The sequence below is a fragment of the Candoia aspera genome, chromosome 2 (assembly GCF_035149785.1).
Source record: "Candoia aspera isolate rCanAsp1 chromosome 2, rCanAsp1.hap2, whole genome shotgun sequence".
Lineage (NCBI taxonomy): Eukaryota > Metazoa > Chordata > Lepidosauria > Squamata > Boidae > Candoia > Candoia aspera.
Genome location: NC_086154.1, coordinates 233434193 through 233457971, shown reverse-complemented (window position 1 = coordinate 233457971; position 23779 = coordinate 233434193). Strand labels below are relative to the sequence as shown.

General features: G+C 38.6%; 1 protein-coding gene across 1 annotated transcript in view; it reads left to right on the top strand.

Annotated features, from left to right (window-relative positions):
• The first annotated feature begins 313 nt into the window (after window positions 1-313).
• The window catches only part of ANKRD31 (ankyrin repeat domain 31), an 84516-nt gene continuing 61050 nt past the window's right edge, over window positions 314-23779 (top strand). Inside the window, exons 1-7 of the mRNA XM_063293149.1 lie at window positions 314-512; window positions 6022-6095; window positions 9428-9501; window positions 11749-11795; window positions 14868-14962; window positions 17147-17193; window positions 18960-19523. Coding sequence (XP_063149219.1) covers window positions 409-512; window positions 6022-6095; window positions 9428-9501; window positions 11749-11795; window positions 14868-14962; window positions 17147-17193; window positions 18960-19523 — 1005 coding nt within the window. The 5' untranslated portion in view covers window positions 314-408. The remainder of the gene's footprint in view (window positions 513-6021; window positions 6096-9427; window positions 9502-11748; window positions 11796-14867; window positions 14963-17146; window positions 17194-18959; window positions 19524-23779) is intronic.

Here is a 23779-nt window from a genome sequence, read left to right as displayed (position 1 = left end):
CTTAATGGAGCATATTTCTGTGACAAAAACCAGACTCCACCCCCGTCGATCTCAATGGCTTTCCTATCAAGGTAGGCCTGGTGGTACCATCTGGGGCAAATAGTTCTAACTCCGAGATCTTGGACCGAGTACTGAGTCTCTCCTGATCGCCAGTTCCTCTTTCTCTTCTGCCCAACCAGTTGGCAGTCATGACTACTTTACCTCCGGGCCGGCCAAGTCCTTCGGGCTTCCATTCCTGCCTTTACCCCGATTCGCGCGGAGGCGCCAACTCCCATAATGCACCGGGCTGTTGGCCGCCCTTCCCCGAGAGTGCCAAGAGTCGTCTCAGGGACTGGGCGCGGCTGTGGGAAGACCGGCTTTGTAAGAGCGGAGAAAAGACTTGGACTGACAGGAGGGTGAGGAACAGCTATGGCGGAAGGAGGCGAGGTCTCCGATGCCGATAGCGATGAGACGATTGTTGAGGGGTCCGTCGTCGAGAGCGACCTGGAAGAAAAAGAGCTTCGTGCCAAAAGGTGACAACGGCCCACGCGGGGGTATGGGCGACGTTTAAAAGCTACCTGCGAAAGCGCCGTGCGAGGATTTCACTCTTTACATTAACATCCCTCACTCGGTGCCGTTTATATTGCGGCTTCCATCATTTTCGGCAAGGCCTGAGGGAGATTTTGGTTGATGGGAATTGTATGTCAAATGTAGAGGCTTGGGCGGCTGCATTACTCTTTGAGGCCAGTTGTCAAATATTCTTAATATTTACAGTTCTAAACAAACCTGTGCACAGTACTGAGTGTGTCCCAGGAGGATTGCGAGTTCTGAAGTGTTTGTACCAATGTACAACTTGTAATAAGAACCTTTTTGAAGGATTGCGCTGTGTCTCCTATTTATTTATTCATTTCAATTCCGATGCTGTTGGTGTCCTAACAGGAATCACGCTGAGACGAGGAATAGGTCTCTAGTGTTTATTACTGCTACATAAGACAGAAAATCCTAACAAACTGAAGAAGCGTGGGAAAAACCCAGACAGATAAACCCCAAAAGTTAAGGCGGGTCTGATCTGTGTCTCTTTGAATGGCTGCTTAATTCCTCAGTACTACGCCTGCGTTTTCCCCCCTGGATAGAGGCCCCCTCCTGCTCGCCATCAGTACTCATGACAGTTGGACTCCAAAGCAACTGTGGATGGCTCACAATATAAAACACAGATACAAATAAAATAATAAAATAAAATAAAATTACAATAACAGAAATAACAAAATAGCAGTCTAGACAACTAACATCGAAACATAACAACATCAGACACCTGCAACAAGGGGTCCATCCACCCTACCTCAAGGCCTGGGAGAACAGCCAGATCTTTGAGGCATCCCAAAATGCGAATGAGGTGGGAGCCATCCATATCTCAAGGAGAACTTCATTCCGGAGGGTAGGTGCTGTGACAGAGAAGGTGCACTTCCTGGGTCCCAACAGATGACACTGTTTGATTGAGGTGACTTTTCCATATTCACAGCTTTCACAGGCATAGCCCATGTAATACCACACTCCTGTTCCTCTGTTACAGGGATAAAGACTCTAAGTGGCTAAGTTCAGATGCTTGAGTAGAGTATATTCTAGTGAATACAAATACTGAGAATGTTCATTATCAACATGAGATTGTGGCAATGGAAGGAGCAGGTCTAGAGCATTCATTTTTATCTCCTCTCCACTGTTTGAATATCTAAATCCCTAAATACTGTAGGGCTTTGGGAATTAAAAACAATGCTTCATGCTAAGTATTTTATCTGGACCATAAGGAAGGCTGAGCGAAGGAAGATCAATGCTTTTGAACTGTGGTGTTGGAGGAAAATTCTGAGAGTGCCTTGGACTGCAAGAGGATCAAACCAGTCTATCCTCCAGGAAATAAAGCCAGACTGCTCACTTGAGGGAATGATATTAAAGGCAAAACTGAAATACTTTGGCCACATAATGAGAAGACAGGACACCCTGGAGAAGATGCTGATGCTAGGAAGAGTGGAGGGCAAAAGGAAGAGGGGCCGACCAAGGGCAAGATGGATGGATGATATTCTAGAGGTGATGGACTTGTCCCTGGGGGAGCTGGGGGTGTTGACGACCGACAGGAAGCTCTGGCGTGGGCTGGTCCATGAAGTCACGAAGAGTCGGAAGCGACTAAACGAATAAACAACAAAAAGTATTTTATAGCAATTGTATTCCCACTAGCCCAGCTAATATATATCATATAAATATCATTTGGATCAGGGGAATCCATGGGGAGGTCGATGTAAAAATGACAGGCACAACTTGGTGGTTGAAGTCCTGCTCCTTTTTAAAGCGTGTTGCATGCATCATACAAACATAAAAAGGGGTGGCATTATTACCCAGTTAGACTGCCATTTTAACATTGTTAATCCCCTGTAGATGTTCCTGATTTGGATATTACCCGGATATGTGTAATTAACAGCATTAGGTAATTGCTAGGTAAATGCTCTATTAATTTCTTCAATCTTTTTTACAGAAAGGAGAAGATTACTTTGGTTAAGATAAAAATAGGTGAAAAAGTAACTGATCCCTATGAAAAGTATGAAATATTTCATTGATATATGTTTGAAACAAGACTTGTCAAGGTCGTACGTACTGACTGCTCTGGTTTTCATATTGTATCCATGCATCTTTTTTAATAAGATAGCTTGCAAAAGTCCTTTTGAATACTTAAAAAATTACAGAGGGAATGTTCATGTATGAGTTCATTAAGTAAAGGTTTTTTATCAGTCATAGTTTGGCTGGTCGAAGACATTTACTTCCTCAGACTGAATAAGATGAAGACTCTCTCTGCCCTCCACTCTGTGTTTAGAAACTAAGCAAGCAAACAGTTCAGTATGTCAAACATTGACAGTTGAATAGGACTGTATCTTCCATTACACTTTAGAGTATAGGCAGTTCTCCAACACCCTTAAGTTGCTTATTGCCTACTCAAAACACCTCCATTCAGCAGTAACAATTTCCCAGAAGTTGTATGTCTGATATTTATTAAAATATATGGCCTGGGCTGTTTTTCTACATGCTCATTTAGAGCATTTTGCACAACATGCTGAGCTTGATTAATGAGAGTGCGTGTTTGTTGTTTATTCGTTTAGTCGCTTCCGACTCTTCATGACTTCATGGATCAGCCCACACCAGAGCTTTCTGTTGGTTGTCACCACCCCCAGCTCCCCCAAGGATGAGCCTTTCTAGTCTGCTATATTACATTCCATCCTGTGTAGTTTTTTAATTGTGGCCCCACACATACCAGAAGCAAACTGTTTCTGGTTAGCACAAAACTACATTTGAAACCATGGCTAACTAACTGGAAATGGTGGCTTCCCTGAGTTCAGATGAAAAATGAAGTTTATATAAACCCTGGAACATGATTAAAAGGTCCTTCCTGTAAGAGAATGTCCTCTACAGAGTCCTTGTAATTGTTCCTTCTTAATGATGGCCCTTTCTGTGTAACAGCTTACCCCCAATTATCTGCACTGTCCCCTTCCTATTAGGCTTTAGAAGAGCTGTGAAGACCTGGTTGTTCAGGAAAGTATTTGGAGACAATGAGAATTAACCTACTCTGTGAAGGGAAATTGTGAGATGATGGCACTTGCTAACTGATTAATGTAGAGATGCACAACCTTCTTGTGACTAGGAGCCCCACATTTTTTTTAATGCCCTTGGATGGCTGTGAGAGGTATGACAGACAAAATAATGATGCTATTCATTGGAACAGAATCCATTTTTTTAGCTTCATTGGGAAAAATAAGTCTGATTTTTGGCAGAGGTATTCAGTCCTCCTTTCCTGCTCCCCAGTCTAGCCCAGGCTCCGGGATGTGAGATTGCTGAAGGCCTTGTTCTCTCATTGGTTCTTTGAATACTATGTCCACTTGAAATAAAACCTTGCTCCTCTATGATATATACTATACTGGATAATTTTTGTCCAGTCTCTCACCTTCTCTTCATGGGGAAGGTGGTTAAGAAGGTGGTGGCATTGCAGCTCCAGAGGATCCTGGAGGAAGTGGATTATCTAGACCCCTTTCAGTCAGGTTTCAGGCCTGGATATGGAACGGAAACAGCATTGGTCGCACTTATGGATGATCTCTGGCAGGAGCGGGATGGTGGCAGTGCATCCATCCTAGCTCTTCTTGACCTCTCAGCAGCCTTCGATATCATTGACCATGGTATCCTGTTGGGTCGGCTCAGGGAGTTGGGGGTGGGTGGCGTAATTTTACGCTGGTTCACCTCCTTTCTCCAGGGCTGGTCCCAGTCGGTGTTAGTAGGGGAGGAGCAGTCGGGCCCACGGCCCCTCCTCTGTGGGGTGCCACAGGGTTCAGTACTCTCTCCCCTTCTATTTAACATATACATGAAACCTCTGGGTGAGATCATCCGTCCCCATGGGATGAGGTATCATCAGTATGCCGATGATACTCAGTTATACATCTCCATCCCAGGGGGGAAGTAAGTGATGCTGTGGCTGCCCTTTCCAGGTGCCTGGGGGCTGTTGGGGTCTGGATGGGGAACAACAGGCTTCAGCTGAACCTTGGTAAGACGGAGTGGCTGTGGCTTATCGGCCCCTCAGCTCCTAGGAATTTGCCATCTTTAGTTCTGGATGGGGTTGCACTGCCCCAGACAGACTCGGTGTGTAACTTGGGGGTCCTCTTGGACTCACGACTCCTGCTCGAAGAGCAAGTGGAAGTCGTGGCCAAAAGGGCCTTTGCACAACTTTGTGTTATGCGCCAGTTACACCTCTTCCTGGAGCAAGAGGCCTTTGAATGGTCACTCATGCCCTGGTCATCTCCCATATAGATTACTGCAACACACTCTACATGGGGCTACCCTTGAAGAGTATCCGGAAGCTTCAGTTGGTCCAAAATGCAGCCATGCGAACAGTGATGAGTGCTCCAAGATCAGCACACGTAACACCTTCACTGCGCGAGTTGCATTGGTTGCCAGTTTGCTTCCGGGTCCAATTCAAGGTGTTGGTTATCACCTTTAAAGCCCTACATGGTATGGGTCCAGGTTACCTACAGGACCATCTCACCCCCACTACATCAGCCCATCCTACCTGATAGTGCAGAGAGGGCATGTTGCGGACCCCATCTGTAAGAGAATTCCATCTGGCGGGGTCCAGGAGGCGGACCTTCTCTGCAACAGCTCCCACCCTTTGGAACATCCTTCCCCCAGAAGTGAGGTTAGCCCCCTCCCTCCTGGACTTCAGAAAACAGCTGAAGACCTGGTTTTGTCGCCTTGCCTAGAATAGGGAGGGGAAGAGCCATTCTTGGGGCTGGTTGATTCCCTAGTTCTGCAGGGACCGGTTTTACTCCCATATGGTTTGAATTAGATCCGCCGTGGCTTGGACTTTATTGCATTTTATGCTGACTGATAATTGGTTGTATTTATGATTTTACTGAAATTTTAAATTGTTTTTATTGTGAACTGTCCAGGGTTCCCCATGTGGCGGAGATGGGCGGTGATAAAAATTTGATAAATAAATAATAAATAAATAAATATTGTCCTGCTATACATATTTTGAAAAATATGCTTTGTACAAAGTAGTTCTTAGATTGTCCAAGTAAGGACTGCAGTCAGTTGAGAACTGGTAAAAACTGGAGCTACCAAAGACAAGTTGTAGTTAGTAATAGCCTTTGCTGTCAGGCTTTATACCAGAGCTCAGTAGTAAATCACAGCTCTCTAGATATTTAGCTCCTTATTTATCATTTGATTTAACTTGGCATAAGTCTCTCAGACATGACTCAGCTTGATTAGAAAATTTACTGCACACAAGAATGATACCTTGAATATAAAAATTGCTTGCCTAGTGCAAGGAAAGAGTCAGAACCTCCTGCCTTTTTGAGTTAATAGATAGTTGGTCAGTCTCTTCTATCTTGAGATTCAACTGAGATACATTTACATAATAGTTCTCTCTAGCTTGGGAATCTCTGGTTTCTGCCTTGCCTTTCTCAGTCCTTATGCATGTGGTAGAAGCTAAAACTAAGATGTGTTCAATATTTTTAGATTCTCTTTAATGGATAAAGACGCATTAGCAAGAGAAACCAGCATTACTGCAGGAGTAGCTAATATATATGGAGGTAAGAGAGTTTTTTTCTCTTTTATATTTTAATCTATAATAAAAGGAAAAGAAAAAAATACAAAATTGAATAAAAATGCACAAAAGAAAATAAAATTAAAACAAATAACAGGAAGAAAGAGGGAAAGTAATACATATTAGAATAAATCAGTATACAATAGAGCTTAAATCTTAATTATTTTTAATATAATTTTTATTGAAAGTTTTAAAAACAAGAGTAAAAATTAATACAAACCAAAGGAAGAAGGAAAAAAGAAAAAGGAAGAAATAAAAAAGACAGCTAAAGTGCAAAAAAAGTTATAAGAAAAATAGAAAAGAAAGAAAAAAGACATAAAGAAGTAGCTTCCGATCTCTTCCTTCCTCTCCAAGCCCAGATGAGATTTCATCTCTGACTCTGGATGGGGTGGCACTCCCCCGGACTAAGTTGGTGTGCATTTTGGATGTTCTCCTAGTCTTGTGGCTAGGGGGCCTTTGCACAGATTCATCTGTTGTGCCAATTGTGCCCTTTCCTGGACCAGGGGTCCTTGCTCACAGTCATTCATGCCTTGGTCACTTCCTGTTTGGATTATTGCAAGGAGCTCTTCATGCGGCTGCCCTTGAAGACCACCTGGAAGCTACAACTAGTCCAGAATGCGACAGCGCACACAGTGATGGGTGCCCCTAGGTTTACCCATGTAACGCCTCTGTTGCGCAAGCTGCACTGGCTCCTGGTTTCCTACTGGGTGCAGTTCAAAGTGCTGGTTATTACCTTTAATCCCCTATATGGCATGGGGCCAGGTTATCTGCGGGGCTACCTTCTCCTAAGGACATCTACTCATCCTACCAGATCAGATAGGGTGAGCATGTTCCTAGTCTCTTCCCTTAAACATTGCCATCTTATGGGATGTAGGAAGCGTGCCTTTTCCTTTCTTTTTTTTTAAAATAATTTTAATTTAAGATTTCAAACAAGAAGATTAAAAACTAACACAAACAATAAAGTAAGAAGGTAAGAAAGAAAAGGAGAAAGGAAGGAAATCAAAGAAAAGCAGAAAGTGCAAGAAAAGAAAGAAAGTTAAGCAAAAATAGAAAACAAAAATATGTAAGGAAGTGACTTCCGATATTCTTCACAGCAATTATAAGTACAATATATTTCAACCTCTTTCTCTAACAATACATCATATTACTCTTCTTTCTATAATCTATCTTATCTAATCATCAAACCCATAGATCATAAGTTCATTTTTTTCCATTTTAAGAAAAAAGTCCATAAGGGGTTTCCAGTTAGCAGTACACCTAGATACTGTCTTTTCTCTAATCAAACAGGTCAATTTGGCCATCTGAGCAATTTCTATCATCTTTACCAACCATTCCTTTGTTGTAGGTATTGCCAAATCTTTCTATCTTTGTGTGTACAATAATCTTGCTGTGGTTATCATGTACAAAAACAAAGTTCCATGACTTTTTTCCAAGTGTTTCTCAATCAGCCCCAAGAGCAAAAGTTCTGGTTTCAAATGTACGGTATATTAATCTTTAAAACCCTCTGAATCAGTGTATGCATTTGAATCCAAAATTTAGCTTTTTTGCACATCTGCCAAGCATAATAAAATGCCCCTTCTTCTTGATCACATTCCCAACATAGATTTGAAGTACCTTTATACATTCTAGATAATTTTTCTGATGTCATATACCAACGGTACATTATTTTATAAAAGTTCTCTTTAAGATTATCATAGTGTAAATTTCAATCCTTTCAACCACATATTTTACCATTGTTCCATCTGTATATTATAACCAAAATTTTTAGCCCACTTTATCATACATTCTTTCACTTGTTCTTCTGTTTCAAATTTCAATAAAAGTTTATACATTTTAATGATCACATGTTCATCGTTTGCACACAATTCCATTTCAAAATCAGTCTTAGAATATTCAATGCCATAAATTCTTTTGTCTACTTTGAATCGTTCTGATAACTGTAAATAGGAAAACCATTGCAATGATGTCCCTCTGCCATCAGTTGTTCTCTTGATTTTATTTTGTATTCCCTGTGACAGAATTCTAGTGTCTCATGGTATGTTAACCATTTGTGTTTGCCTATTATTTCTCATCTATAAAATGCTTCTTGTGCTGAGAGCCACAAAGGTGTTTTTGGGCACAATCTAGATTTGTATCTATTCCATATTCTCAATATGGCATATCTAACATAGTGATTTTTAAAATCTAATTTAACTTTATTGTACCACAAATATCCATGCCACCCAAATCTGAAGTCATATCCTTCTAACTCTAAAAGTCTTTTCTCAGCAACATCCATTCTTTCATCCAGACCAAACAAGCAGCGAAATACAATTTCAAATCTGGTAAACCCAATCCTCCTCTTTCCTTTGCATGTTGTAACACTTAATATTTAACTCGTGGTTTTTTCTCTTGCCATAAAATTTAGATATGTCTTTTTGCCATTTAAATGGTAAATCTATTGTCAAAATAGGTATTGTCTGAAACAAAAACATCATTCTTGGCAAAACATACATTTTTATCACAGTAATTCTCCCCAACAGTGATACTTTTAATTTCTCCCATCTTAACATGTCCTCAATTTCAACCCATGTCTTAACATTTTGTTTTTGTTGTTTTGGTTATGTTTTTAATTGTTTTAACATTGCACTGGATTTTGTAAGCTACTCAGAATCTATTGGAGTGGACAGCCATAATAAATTGAATAAAATCAATCAATCACACTTGTAGATAACCTGTGGCAGGATTGGGATAAGGGTAATGCATATATCCTAGCCCTCCTCGAGGTTTTGATGGCCTTCAATACCATCAATTATAGTATCCTTGTGGACTGGCTCAGAGACTTGGAGGCACAGTGTTACAGTGGTTCTTTTCCTTATTCCAGAGTCAGTTCCAGTCAGCATTGAGAGAGGGGAGAGGTCCAGCCTTTAGCCCCTGCTTTGAAGGGTGCCTCAGGACTTTATTCTCTCCCCATTCCTATCTAACATCTATATGAGGCTGCTAGATGAAGTTGTCTGTTGGCATGGGGTTATTGTCAGGACGCTGATGGTACTTTGTTAGACACCTCAACTCTTGGTGACCCAAGCAATGCTACTGCAGATCTGTCTTAGTGTCTGGAGGTTATGGGGGTCTGGATGATGGAGAACAGGCTCAGACTCAACCTAGTGAGACCTTGTGGCTGTAGGATTTTGGAGCCACCTGGAGTTTTCCAAAGCCTTTTTTCAGTGTATATTTGAAAAACATAATTGTCTTGTTTTTAGGTTGTTAGAATTTTCTGTAGACTGCTTCATGTGAAAATGTTACTATACTTCTATTAATTATCTTTACTTCTAATCATAGAAAAGCTATCCCCAGAGATTCCGTTTAATTGCATCAACTTCCACACCCAGAGACAACTGGGGCTAATTAATCTGGTATGTACACGTTAGGATGTGTTGTGCTGATTATGATTTAAATGATATTTGAAAATCTTGAGATCAGGAATGATTTTTACTTAGTATTATGTAGGAACAACAAACAGTGATACAAAATGGATGCATTGTAGGATCTTGTCTGTGTCAGCACCTGCTCATTCAAGCATTCTCACACGCAGTCAAGAAACTGGAGTTCTTTGAACTGGTTTATTGAAGCGTAATAAACGGTACAGAAGGCAAGCTGCGATTAAAGACTTCCCGCCAAAAACCTACTTTAAACTACATTCCCTTAGCTAGTTCCCTTTCCCACGAAACGTGTCCCTCCCCCTCCCAACCAGATGGCATTTCTATTGTATCTCAACCTCCTGTCCTTGATGCGCTTATAGCCAAAACAACCCCTTACATTCCAATTTCACATACCCCCTTCCATCTCCTTCCCATCCTACAACCTGTGAGAATGACACAATGGGAGATGTCCTGATAAGGGTTTCTGTGAAACCTTTGATCAGGGAATCTGACAGTTTGGATAAAGATTTTTAGAAAATACCCTATATTAAATATAGAGCTAAAAGCACAGTAATTTAATGAGGTTTCTAGCTTCTTATCTTGCCTCCATTATTGTGATGAAAATGGTAACCTTACTGATGGAGGAAAAGAGGTTATTTCCATGTATTATGGCCTTACCTTTTTTTAGGAGCTGTAGAATGGGAAAGTGTATTGTTTAGGATGAATAGACCATCCCACAAAATGTCTTCAAAAGGATGGAACAAATCTGTAGTACAGAGGTTAACTATATATGTTTTTCATCATATATAAAAAAAATAAGCCTGCGATCTCTGAATGTCCTTGCTGAAAGGTTATGAAAGAGATGCTTAAATATATGCATATATGAATAAAAAGGTTGCAGTGCATCAAAATAATCTGCTTGTTTTATGAAGGAAATGAGTTTGCTGAATGTTAATCCATATTACAGCAATGTGTAAAATGTGGACTGTGTATACACAATTTAAACACCTAAGCACATGTGTGTAAGGATTATGGTTTCTAGGCATGGGTGCAGATCAAAGCATTTTACTGCTTTAAATATTTGCTGCAACAGAATAACTGGAATAAGTATAGGCCTATCCTTAATAGGAAGTATTTAGATTAGTGGATTTATTCCACTCAGGAATTTATTCCAAGGGAACAAAACTTTCAGAATCATGTTATTTTCCTGATTTTAATTACTATTCAATTATTATACAGTTGCCTGTTTTGCTAAAACAAGTAGGAAGCTATGTCTGGTAGTAGATTTGGTAAGTATGTATCTGTCAGGTAGACATACAGTATATATGATATTTGCTCATCATGAAGTGTATGCTAGTTCAGTTGGAAAACTTTTTACACCTTTGTGTGTAAGTGAATGTTTTTTATTGATAATAACCACCATGGCAGCCATTCTGTGAGAGTGCCCATATAGTAACATTCTCAAAAGTCCAGAAATGCTTATTGTCTCAGAAAGGTTGGGAACCCTGTCCTGGTGTATTTTAGCTTCAACACTTCCTTAGTTTAAAATATATTTATATATAATTTTAACAGGTAAAAATTAAATTAATTTTTAATTAGGATATATGCATTACCCTTATCCCAATCCTGCCACAGGTTATCTGCAAGCGTGATTGACTGATTGATTTTAATTAATTAATTTTATTTAGGAATAAAATATTCTAAAATATGCTATAACTGTTATATGTGCTACACTCGGAAGATATAAAGATCTTGTTTAATAAATGTAAATAGTATAGCTACATAGCTACACAGAATATCTACATAAAAATATTTACTACTTTTGTTGAAATTAGAAAAAAATGCAAACACAAGAGCACTGAAGATAGAATTATACGAGATATAAATTTGGATATGTGAATATTACAATGTGAGATAATATAATTTTTCACTGTTTGACTCTTTATAAGTGTGGCTTAGGTGAGAATAGATTTATGGAAATGCCTGGATCCTGGTTTTTTAGAAAATGTGCATAGAATTTCATGACTTATTTTAATACTGAGTTTTAGAGAAGGTTTAACTTGTATTGCAGATATTATATCCTATAAAATATGCAGATCAACAATTATTGCTTGTACTAAAGTTGAAAAATGAGGTAACTGACTACATGCCTGTTTGGAATAATTATCATTGATTTCAGTATGACTTACTGTTACATAAATGTACTTGGGATTGCAACCAATTTTGTTTTTTCTCTTCCAGCCATATCAAGAGATTAATGAAAAGGACGAATCTCAATCTCTGCTCCTGTAAGTACAGTATCTCTGATAAATACAAGTGATTTTGCAAGTGCTAAATTGCCACCTATATTGTCAATGGGTTGCAGCATCCAGCTGAGAAATAACACCATTGATCTCTCTCTCTTGCTCTCTCCCTCTCTGTATATAGGATTTATAGTATATTCTCAGTGCTGTAAGAATTTAATTTTTTGCTTACATATACCTTCATCCAATAGATTCTAATGTGACATGCAGGCTTTATATCATGGAGCACTAAAAGTTACAATAAACAATAATACAAACAATAATATGAGATACAGCTAATACATGTGTGTACACATGTCTGTACATTCTTATATCCAAATCTATCTGGAAATAGAATATCCAGGGACAATACCAGGTATGTTTTAAAGTGAATGTAGAAGGGTTGGAAGACAGAGAGGTTGGAACAGTTCCTGTGGCCCACAAAATATCCTATAGGCATGTTAATTTGCATTAACTTATCTCAGAGGAACTCTGCTTCCCTTTCCTTATTTTCTCATTACTCCTTCATTTACTGCTTCATCCTGCCTGCTAACAGTTGAATGCCTGAGATGAAAATGACACAAAATTGGTCAGTAGTTCAAGCTGCTCAGTCCTCAAAAGGAGGAAAACATAATAGTGAAAGCAGCAACCTAGAGGGAGGAGCAAAGTTCTATTTTTATTTATTTATTTTATTTTATTTATTTATCAAATTTTTATCACTGCTCATCTCCCCCCACAAGGAGGGACATGTATTTATTTATGTGCTTATTTATTTACTTATTTAGAGTTTATATCCCCCTCAAATTGCAACCAACTCTTAGTAGTTTACATACCTAAATATGTAAAACATAAACCAACAAAACCCATATCATCACCTGTGCCATCCACCAAGGAACAGCCAATCTAATTTCTAAGTTCCCCTGCAAAAGAGTCAGTTTTACCCATCAGACACCAAAAACTTGCTGGAGAAGCCAGGTCTTAATTCCTTATTGAAAGCTCAAAAGGGTGGGGCCAACCTGATCTCTAGGAGAATGCTATTCTAGAGAAGGGAGGTTGTGATTGAGAAGGCCTGACCCTGCAGATGGGACTATTTAGGGATAAAGAGCAGAGGAGCACTCTCTTTAAAGGACAAGAAAAAGTTGCTGGAAGTAGGTGGCTTTATTTGATTTGCTGGTATATTGTAGACATACAGTTGTAGAAAAAGAGAACTTATCATTCATCCATAGGGCTATGTGAACTTTCTTAATACTTCATCTATGTAGACTTCTATTAGGAAATATTTCAATGGATTTGAAGAAGTACTGTAGTACAGTCATTTGAGTGCATGGGTAACTGCAGAATTCCTATCTTGTTTGTTTACCTGGATAGAATTAAAAAGAGGAACTTTAAGTATTATCATTACATGCTATTTGGAAAGAAAAAATTCTACCTTTTTTAGAAGGTACACATATATATCCTGATTGCTGTCTCAGAGTGAAGTGGATTCTTGATTGCTGTCTATTCGTATACCTTCAGATTGCCCTCAAGGCTTATCTTAAATATTTGCCCTTTAAGACTCCCCCACCCCCAGACTCTGTTTTGTTCAGGACTTTCTTTTTAAAAGCCAAACTATTGTGATCTCCTGTTTCTCAAATAATCTGGAAAAATATAAAATTATACCCATCATATTTGTTGGAGGTATCAGCAAATCAGCATGCCTCATTAGCATGTGGATGAGTTCATTTTAGGATGCAAATTCTCCATGTGCTTCTGGAGGAAGCTATTTGTTGCCCCTCCCACATTCCTCACTTCTTCTTCACCATCTGGGAAGAAGCATGCAGCTCCAGCTCTTCCATCTTGGGCCATGCAATGGGCCTTGAATCAGGAGGTTCCCCCCTTTCTCCATGCAGCCTTCAGCAGCAATGAGGGCTGAGGGTCAATTAAGTTTAGGGAAAAGAAAGAAGAACAAGAATCATTTTTCTTCTGAATGGATGTAACTGGACCAAATAAATCAGTAAAACTCTTTTTACTTACTTTTGAACCTACTTTGTCTAAGTCTGTAATTCTTTATGCTTGGGTGGGCTAAGTGTGTAAGATCAATAACCTATATTTCTTTAACGTGCTCATTAAAGCTATTTTAGATAATAATCTTTTTCTGTGCACATCTTACACTGTGTTAAGCTCTGCTCCATTCAGTGGTCCTAGCTGTCCACTAATGGCGTCAATATTATCATATTGAAATATCTATTGTCCTAACAGTCAGGAATCACACTGAGACGAGGAGTAGGTCTCTAGTGTTTATTACTGCTACATAAGACAGAATCCTAACAAACTGAAGAAGCGTGGGAAAACCCAGACAGATAAACCCCAAGAGTTAAGGCGGATCTGATCTGTGTCTCTTTGAATGGCTGCTTAATTCCTCAGTACTACGCATGCGTTTTTTTTCCCCCCTGGATAGAGGCCCCCTCCTGCTCGCTATCAGTACTCATGACATCTATCCTATCCAGAGAGTACCCCCAAGCGCAATTGTTGTATGTGATTCCTTTGTTGTACTATCCACATTCAGTGCTGCTTTTGGATTATCTTTATTTGATGTATTTGATTGCTTGAATCAAGAATATAAGAAGAGATCTGTTGAATTAGGTCAGCAGCCCATCTTATCTAGCATTCTGTGTCATGCATTGCCTAACCAAACTTATCTGAGTGCTAACTGTGTAACTGTGTTTCACTATTGCTCTTCAGCAGCTGGTATCTAGCCTAGTTTTCTGTTTTTAATAAAATAAAAGTGAAACTAGAAGCTTCTGGGATGTTCATAAGCAGGTCAGGAAAGCAATAAGTGTTTCCTGATATTTTTTCCCCCAGTATCTCATACTTAGAGGCTGGCTGCCCTTGGTCATGAAATTTTAATTACTAGACATTGCTTAATTTTATAATGTTATGGAGAAAATGTATTGACATTAAGCAAGAAAATAAATGAAGTAATTCCTATAAATGCATAATTAGATCCATTGTGTATGTAATTAAGGGTAAAGTCTTGAGTCTTAAGACCTAAATCATCCCAAAACATACTTTACTTTAATCAGAATATTTTTTCTCTAGGACTGAGATAAACAATGCTGTCAATGCTACAAATATTTGCCAGCTTGATTGCCTATCAGCTGCAACTGTACATGGAGAATCTAAACTTTGTATTGGTATGTTTTTAGGTTTTTACAGTAAAGTTTAACTTGGATAAGTGTATGTATTATGTATACACAGAAAATATTTAAAAGTAGGAATGTGTATTTGCATTGGAACATCATACAACAAAATAAGGAACTGTGTTGTTCTGACAGTTCAACTTTTTAGAAATTGAGTTATAGATCGTGTTCTGTTATTCTGCTTTCAGAAGAATGAAAAGTTGTATTACATATTTAATTAGATTCAACTATGCATTATGAAGAAAGATCTTATGTTACAGTTGGTCTTGGACTTTCCAGGTTGAAGGTACAATGTGCTCATTCTGTGAAAAATATAAAAGCTATACATTAAGGTCAGTTGAGAGAGCCAGTTTGGTGTAGTGGTTAAGGCATCAGGCTAGAAACCGGGAGACTGTGAGTTCTAGTCCTGCCATAGGCACAAAGCCAGTGGGTGACCTTGGGCCAGTCACTTTCTCTCAGCCCTGTTAAGGAGTCAATGGCAACCCACTTCTGAAAAACCCGCCAAGAAAACTGCAGGGACTTGTTCAGGCAGTCTCTGAGAATCGGACACGATTGAACGGATTAAAAAAAAAAGCTATTTGAGAATTCTCATAGATCCTAAATCTTCCTTATTTAAGAGAGGAGTTTCTTATTTGGATAAGACTCATATTGAGGAATAAGATATAATAACCCGTTATATCTTCTTCCTCATTATGAGCCTTATCCAAATATATTGTCCATACAATCCTGATCCCTCTTCAAAATAGGTAGTGAACTGCCATGATCCTGAGGCTACTTATGTTTCCCCGTACCTGCTGCTTTCACCACATCTGATCACATTTGATCATATGTTTATCTCTGCATGGCTAAGAAGTTAAGGAGGAGAGTATATTAAATAGTCAAGTAGATAGAGACAGATTCCTGGTTCAAAGTGACCTCTACCCCTAACTTTTTAAGGTAGGAAAAACTGTATAGAGTTCCAGTTGTTGCATTTTCACAAATTAAGAAAGAAAGTGGTATATTACTTGTAAAGAGTTCCTGTAAGGAGTTGGCTTCCTGATAATACAAACAGCAAAAATAATGAAAAATATAGTAAAAATGACTGCTCTTCCCTGCTCTCCCCATAACAAATGAGAGAATATTACTTTGATTACCTTGTGTCAGATCCCTCTGATCAAAAGGTTCACAGAACCCCTTATCGGAGCAACTTCCCTTAGTTTCATATCACTGGGAACAAACTCTGTGTCGCCAGGTGGGAGGGGGTGCTGAACTGGAGTGCGAACTGTATTATTATGGCTAGGAATTTATGGTGTTCACACATCAAGGCCAGAGAGCGGAGATACACTAGAGACGCCACCTGGATTGGGAAGGGGGGTGACATACTTCAGTGGGAAGAGGGGAAAAAAGTAATTAAGTGAATGTAGTTTTAAATGTAGGTTTGCATGGGAATTCTCCATTCGCAGCTTTACTCTTGTGCTGGTCATTTCACTTCATTAAAACAGTAAAAGGAGCTTGGTCTCTAGACTGTTATTGTGTGAATGCTTGAATGTGGCAGTGCTTACATCTTGATTGAACCAACAATGGAATTTGAGATGGGAAAGGAATTGACTTATTAATTGAGAGGTTTTTGTTTGTTTATATTTATTTATTTATTAGATTTATATTACCACCCCTCTCCCCCAATGGGGGACTTTGTTTGTATCTTTATATATCTCTATATCTTTGTTTTGCCATTTAAAAGCTGCTAGCAGGTTTGTTACACCTGCAGAATCCAAACTCTGGCTATCATTATTCTTTTTCAGAGATGGATTGAGAATGGCATTTCTGAGCATGTCAGTCCCCAGCATGCATTGGGGAAGGGCATTGTCAACCAGAGCATTACTCCTGCCCTACCCTGCTGAAGTCTCTTCCTAATTATTGTATTTGGAGAGGTAGAAAATAATTTTAGTTGAATTAAGTATAAAATGACTAGAAGTACATCGGTAGTTTTACCAAGTAGATGAAGGTTATATTTTTTTCATATGGAACATTCATTGGCAGATAGTAAAAAATAATCTCATCTTCACCCTGGATTTGAAATAATTCAGGTAGCAAATGTAAATTTCAGGTTTTAAAGGATGTTTAAAATAATAAATATAATGATAAAATTTAAAATTTACTTACAGAAGTTTAAAGTTTGGTTGTTTGTTATTGTTCTAGGTTTAAATTCTAAAGTGGCTGGAGTTCTAGAGATGTCAGACAGAAATGTAGGTCTATTAATGATTTTCTGTTTGTGCATATGTAGTTACCATATGCATTTTACTATATCTAATGGAGGTGTTTTTGCTGGAAAGGTAACAATTCTTCATATTTAAGGGCCACTTAAAATGACGGCAGTACGTTAGTTGGAGAATGTCATTGCTGTTTATACACAAATCAGGAGCATCCTATGAGTCATATAATGACATAATACCTAGTAAGATAGAGGTTATTATGAAGTATTGCTTTAAGAAGTTTTGTATAATGCTAAAACTTGTGATACATTGGACCCATCAGGTAATCCAATCCATTCAAAATAAACTTATGTAATTTGCCACAGCCATTGCATTGCTCCTGTTATTCTGGACTAGCATAAAAAACTACAACTGACATCGTTGTCCAAAGTTTGTGCTGACACCAAATAATTAATACATCATACTTATGGATATAATACCAAATATTTACAAAGCTTTCTAAATAAATAACCCAGCTAGTACTATGATTTCAGCACAAAAAAAACCCTAATAAAATTCTCCAGTTAATAGATTTATAGTGTAAACTACAGCTGTTACTAATGCTTTTTAAAATCTAGGCATTGTAGCCAAATGTTACTCCTAAGAACTGTTTTAGGGTGATCTAAAAATAACAATTTTGGTTCCAAAGAATAAAAATTGTGAAAAAAAGAGGAAGGAAGTTCCAATGAAGCTATTTTTTTCAAATCCAAAGTATTTGAGAATACTTATTCAGCTTACTCACCAATATGTCCATTCTTTTACAAAATGAGCCTCTAAAAGATCTCAATAGATGTTAAAGAATTTTGCTATGAATTCTTCCAGGACTAAATTTGAGGTTTTCACCCCAAGGAATGCATTGCATAACAAATACTGGTGGTCAGAAAGAATTCATCCACCCTTCCCTCAAACTCCAGGGATGAAAGACAGTACTGTTTTTTTAATGTACCAGGCAGCAATTTTGTGTGTCCTATTGTCATTCTAGGAGGCATTGAAGAAAAAGGAGTAAGGCTCTCTGCAAACATTCACTGCTGCTGCCACATACCAGGGTTATTAAAAGTTAAAAGAAGCTGCCAATGATACATAAGCCACTTGATGTAGCCTCCTCTAACCCTTGGTCTGAAGATTTTTTTTTTCCAAATTTAAAAAAAGTGCTACTCAAAAATTGTTCTGCCAAAATGGGCAGTAAAGCAAACTGGATGTCTGAGGTGTCATACATTGCTATTTAAGAAATGCCCACATTTTTATTCCTAACTTAATTGTACATGCTCCCCATTTTTTTCAGAACTCTGGCATAGTCCAGTATATTATAGGGGCATTGGATGCTTTACCCTGTTCAGAATTATATGTTTAATTTAAAATATTGATATTAGAGGACTAGATGTGCTTACTGAGATGCATTATGAGCCATCACTCTCTTTAGGAATAATTATATTAAGTATGAAATGATTATTTTTGTATATATGGCTGATGAAATCTTAGATTTGTCTATAATTTCCCAGAGAAGTCATATAAGAATTATAAGTAGAAACCACTGAAAATTTTAGGTCATTGTGTTGTGGCAGCATAATTTTTTTTGTAAAAAAGCATCCGTAATTACCGTTACATTAACTTCTATTGAGAAATATGTGTATTGTTAAAAATGGTTGTAACATAAATGATGAAATACCAAAAAGAATAATTAAAGTTATGCTACAGGAGTATCTTTATAGAAACAGTGTTTTTTTTAATGTAAGCATGGCATTTTAATTTCATTTTCACAGACATTAAACAAGGATGATCCTCCAGAAAAAAGTCTTCTCTCAGATATGGATGCAGTAAAGTCATTTCCAAATGATGTGCCAAAATACACAGAAATGTCAGTGGCTTTCCAAAACGTTGGGATGATCAGTAGTAAGAATGATATGGCAAATAATGATCCATTTCATGAAGCAGTAGCATCTAATGAGATTATAAATAGTATCGTAGCTAAAATGTTTGGAGTGAAACTTGTAATAAAACCACTTGATGAATTTGAAACCACCCAAATGTCTGACATGTTAGAGTTTCAGGATGCTGCTTTTTCTATGGATACATCTGTAAATGAGGAGAGCAATACTTTGCCAGAAGAGCTTCTCACAGCACTGAACACCTTGACAGAATCTGTAGTGCCAGTGGAAAACAGAAGTGGCTATAGCACAGCAGAGAAGCAGCTAACCCTGGAACAGACAAATGATGATGCCACAGAAATAATAGATACAGATTTAAAATCTCAGCGTCATTTGCAATGCCATGAAGAACCAAAAGCTTTAATGATGGACAAGATGTCATACACTTCAGGCCAACATGTATGTAAATATATATATGTGTATATATATATATATATATATATAGAGAGAGAGAGAGAGAGAGAGAGATGGAGAGAGAGAGGGAGAAATATATATATATTGAAATATATATATACATTAAGCCATTAAGAGATTAGGAAACATTTTCTTTTCAGCTGTGTTCACAGGTTAATATTATTCTAAGGTCAGCAGTATATTTTAATTGACACCTCCATTGTTTTTTTTTCCAAAATGTATAATATCTTTTGTTATTTCAGAGTTACTGGCTAAAATATATATATAGAGAGAAGATTCATCAGAGAGGATTAGCACAGGCCGTTGTTTTTTTTTCAGCCCCCTCCCCGGGCTCTTCCAAAAGATTTCCTGGGGGTTGAGAATTTAGTCTGCATCTTCTTTCATATAAATTAAAAGGTTGAGGGGGGACTGAGTGAAGGGGGATGCATAAGCAATATGTTAAACTAACCTGCCAGATCAATTCACTTAAGTATGCTAAAGTTATGCCCTGGTTCTTCTTTATGGATTTGACCACATAGTTGGTCCCTATTGTTGTTGTTTATTTGTTCAGTCGCTTCCAACTCTTCATGACTTCATGGACCAGCCCACACCAGAGCTTCCTGTCAGTCGTCAACACCCCCAGCTCCCCCAGGGATGAGTCCATCACCTCTAGAATATCATCTATCCATTTTGCCCTTGGTTGGCCCCTCTTCCTTTTGCCCTCCACTCTCCCTAGCATCAGCATCTTCTCCAGGGTATCCTGTCTTCTCATTATGTGGCCAAAGTATTTCAGTTTGGCCTTTAATATCATTCCCTCAAGTGAGCAGTCTGGCTTTATTTCCTGGAGTATGGACTGGTTTGATCTTCTGGCAGTCCAAGGCACTCTCAGAATTTTCCTCCAACACCACAGTTGCAAAGCATCTATCTTCCTTCTCTCAGCCTTCCTTATGGTCCAGCTCTCGCAGCCATATGTTACTACAGGGAACACCATTGCTTTAATTATGCGGACCTTTGTTGTCAGTGTGATGTCTCTGCTCTTAACTATTTTATTGAGATTTGTCATTGCTCTTCTCCCAAGGATTAAGCGTCTTCTGATTTCCTGACTGCAGTCAGCATCTGCAGTAATCTTCGCACCTAGAAATACAAAGTCTTTCACTGCTTCTACGTTTTCTCCCTCTATTTGCCAGTTATCAATCAAGCTGGTTGCCATAATCTTGGTTTTTTTGAGGTTTAGCTGCAGGCCAGCTTTTGCACTTTCTTCTTTCACCTTCATCATAAGGCTCCTCAGTTCCTCTTCGCTTTCAGCCATCAAGGTGGTATCATCTGCATATCTGAGATTGTTAATGTTTCTTCCAGAGATTTTAACTCCAGCCTTGGATTCCTCAAGCCCAGCACATCGCATGATGTGTTCTGCGTACAAGTTGAATAGGTAGGGTGAGAGTATACAACCCTGCCATACTCCTTTCCCAATCTTAAACCAGTCCGTTGTTCTGTGGTCTGTTCTTACCGTTGCTACTTGGTCATTATACAGATTCCTCAGCAGGCAGACAAGATGACTTGGTATCCCCATACCGCTAAGAACTTGCCACAATTTGTTATGGTCCACACAGTCAAAGGCTTTAGAGTAGTCAATAAAACAGAAATAGAGGTTTTTCTGAAACTCCTTCGCTTCGTCTTCCGTATATTCTTGCCACCTTTTCTTGATCTCTTCTTCTTCTGTTAGGTCCTTGCCATCTTTGTTTTTGATCATACCCATTTTGGCCTGGAATTTACCTCCGATGTTTCTAATTTTCTGGAAGAGATCTCTTGTCCTTCCTATTCTATTGTCTTCTTCCACTTCCATGCATTGCTTGTTTAAAAATAATTCCTTATCTCTTCTGGCTAACCTCTGGAATTTTGCATTTAATTGGGCATATCTCCCCCTATCGCTGTTGCCTTTTGCTTTCCTTCTTTCTTGGGCTACTTCTAGTGTCTCAGCAGACAGCCATTTTGCTTTCTTGGTTTTCTCTTTCTTTGGGATGTATTTTGTTGCCACCTCCTGAGCAATGTTGCAAACTTCTGTCCATAGTTCTTCCGGGACCCTATCTACTAAGTCCAGTCCCTTAAATCTATTCTTCACCTCCACTGCATATTCCTTAGGAATATTAGTGAGCTCATATCTAGCTGATCTGTGGGTCTTCCCTAATCTCTTTAGTCTGATCCTAAATTGTGCAAGAAGAAGTTCGTGATCTGAACTACAATCAGCTCCACGTCTTGTTTTTACTGACTGCATGGATGTCCGCCACCTTTGGCTGCAAAGGATGTAGTCAATCTGATTTCGGTGTTGTCCATCTGGTGAAGTCCATGTATAAAGCCGTCTCTTAGGTTGCTGGAAGAGAGTGTTAGTTATGTAGAGTGAGTTGTCTTGGCAAAATTCTATCAGCCTATGTCCTGCTTCGTTTTGTTCTCCCAGGCCATGCTTACCTGTAATTCCAGGTGTCATCTGACTGCCCACCTTAGCATTCCAGTCTCCTGTGATGAGAACAACATCTCTTTTAGGCGTATTGTCCAGTAGGTGTTGCAGATCCTCATAGAACTGATCAGCTTCTTCAGCATCTGTGGTTGGGGCGTATATTTGGATCACTGTGATGTTAGATGGCTTGCCCTGAATTCGAATTGAGATCATTCTATCATTTTTTGGATTGTATCCAAGCACTGCTTTAGCCACTTTACTATTAATTATGAAGGCTACTCCATTTCTTCTGTGGTCCTCTTGTCCACAGTAGTAGATCTGGTGGTCATTTGATGTGAAGTGGCCCATTCCAGTCCATTTCAGTTCACTGACGCCCAGAATGTCTATCTTTAATCTTGACATCTCACCAATAACCACATCCAATTTGCCCTGGCTCATAGATCTTACATTCCAGGTTCCAATGGTGTGTTGATCCTTAGAACATCGGATTTGCTGTTCACCACTAGCACTGTTGGCCGCTAACTGTCCTTTCGGCTTTGAGCTAGCTAGTTGGTCCCTATACAGTATTTAAAACTTGGTAAGGTCGTATTTGAAACATCTGCTTACATGTACACTATAGAAGTTTAGTTTGAAATTTTTTTTTTAAAAAACTTTTCCATTGTATTAATTGATGTCCTGTTTCATTATACTTTCCCAATAAGTTTTGGTCTGAAGTCTGATGAGATCTCTGAAGTAGCATAACAACATAGTGAATTCTGCTGTATACCCTCTTGTTTTCCAAATCTAGAATACAGTTGGAACTGAAAAGGCTTTCTTTATAGGTCTAGAACTGTTCCATGTCAAAGTGTTGGTCATTGGTGATATATTCGTAAAACAAAAACAAAAACAGCAAATCCAAACTTCTTCATGTTTATAACAGGACATCGGGGCAAGTCTGGTTTAATAACTTTTTCCTTCACCTATCATTTTTCTGTGTGCAGGAAATTTAATGAAGGGGAGGAATCCCCCACTACTATTATATACTGTATAATGTCATGACTAATATATCTCCTTAAAAAAAACTGTTTGAAAAACAGCACAGAAGTGCAAAAATATTGGCCAAAGCTCAGTGGCTGGAAACTTGTTTTGCATAATTTCTCAGGTTCAATTCCTGGCATCTCTGGCTAAAGAACCTCATATAAAGAAAGACTGTTCTTGAAAACAGGTAAAGATACAGACACCTTCGAGTTGAGTTCAACTCCTGGTGACTTTATGAGCAGATCTCTGCATTTTTCTTGGCAACAGTATAAAAATAATTGCTGTGGCTTCCTTCAGGCATGAATTTTGTCTTCCCAATCTAGTACTGGACCCAGATATTCTCTAGTAGAGTCCTGTCTAATAAAAATTATCTAATACTGACCTGATATAGCTCCCAAGCCCAAACAAATTTGGTTGGGTGCTTCCAGCTGCTCAGGCACTCAGAACATGTATTCATAGCAGACAGTACTGAGTTAAATAAATAAACTGAAGTAAAAGACTGCTTAATGTGTGTACAATGTTCAGTATTTATGAAATGAATATTTGATTTTCTAAAGGATCTCAGTGACCATAGAAGAATTTTTTTAGGATGTGGCTCCCTCTTCCAGAAATTTGATTTGAGTCAAGCTGCTTTATTGAAGTGCAGTTTTTGTACCAATGACAGCAGAACTTCAGAAACAAATAATGGGTTTTTGGAAGGAAGGAAACATGATTTGTGGATCTGAGAATTACATGGCCAGATCTGATTTTCAGGATATGAAATTATTTGAGTGGGCCCACACCATCAGACTGG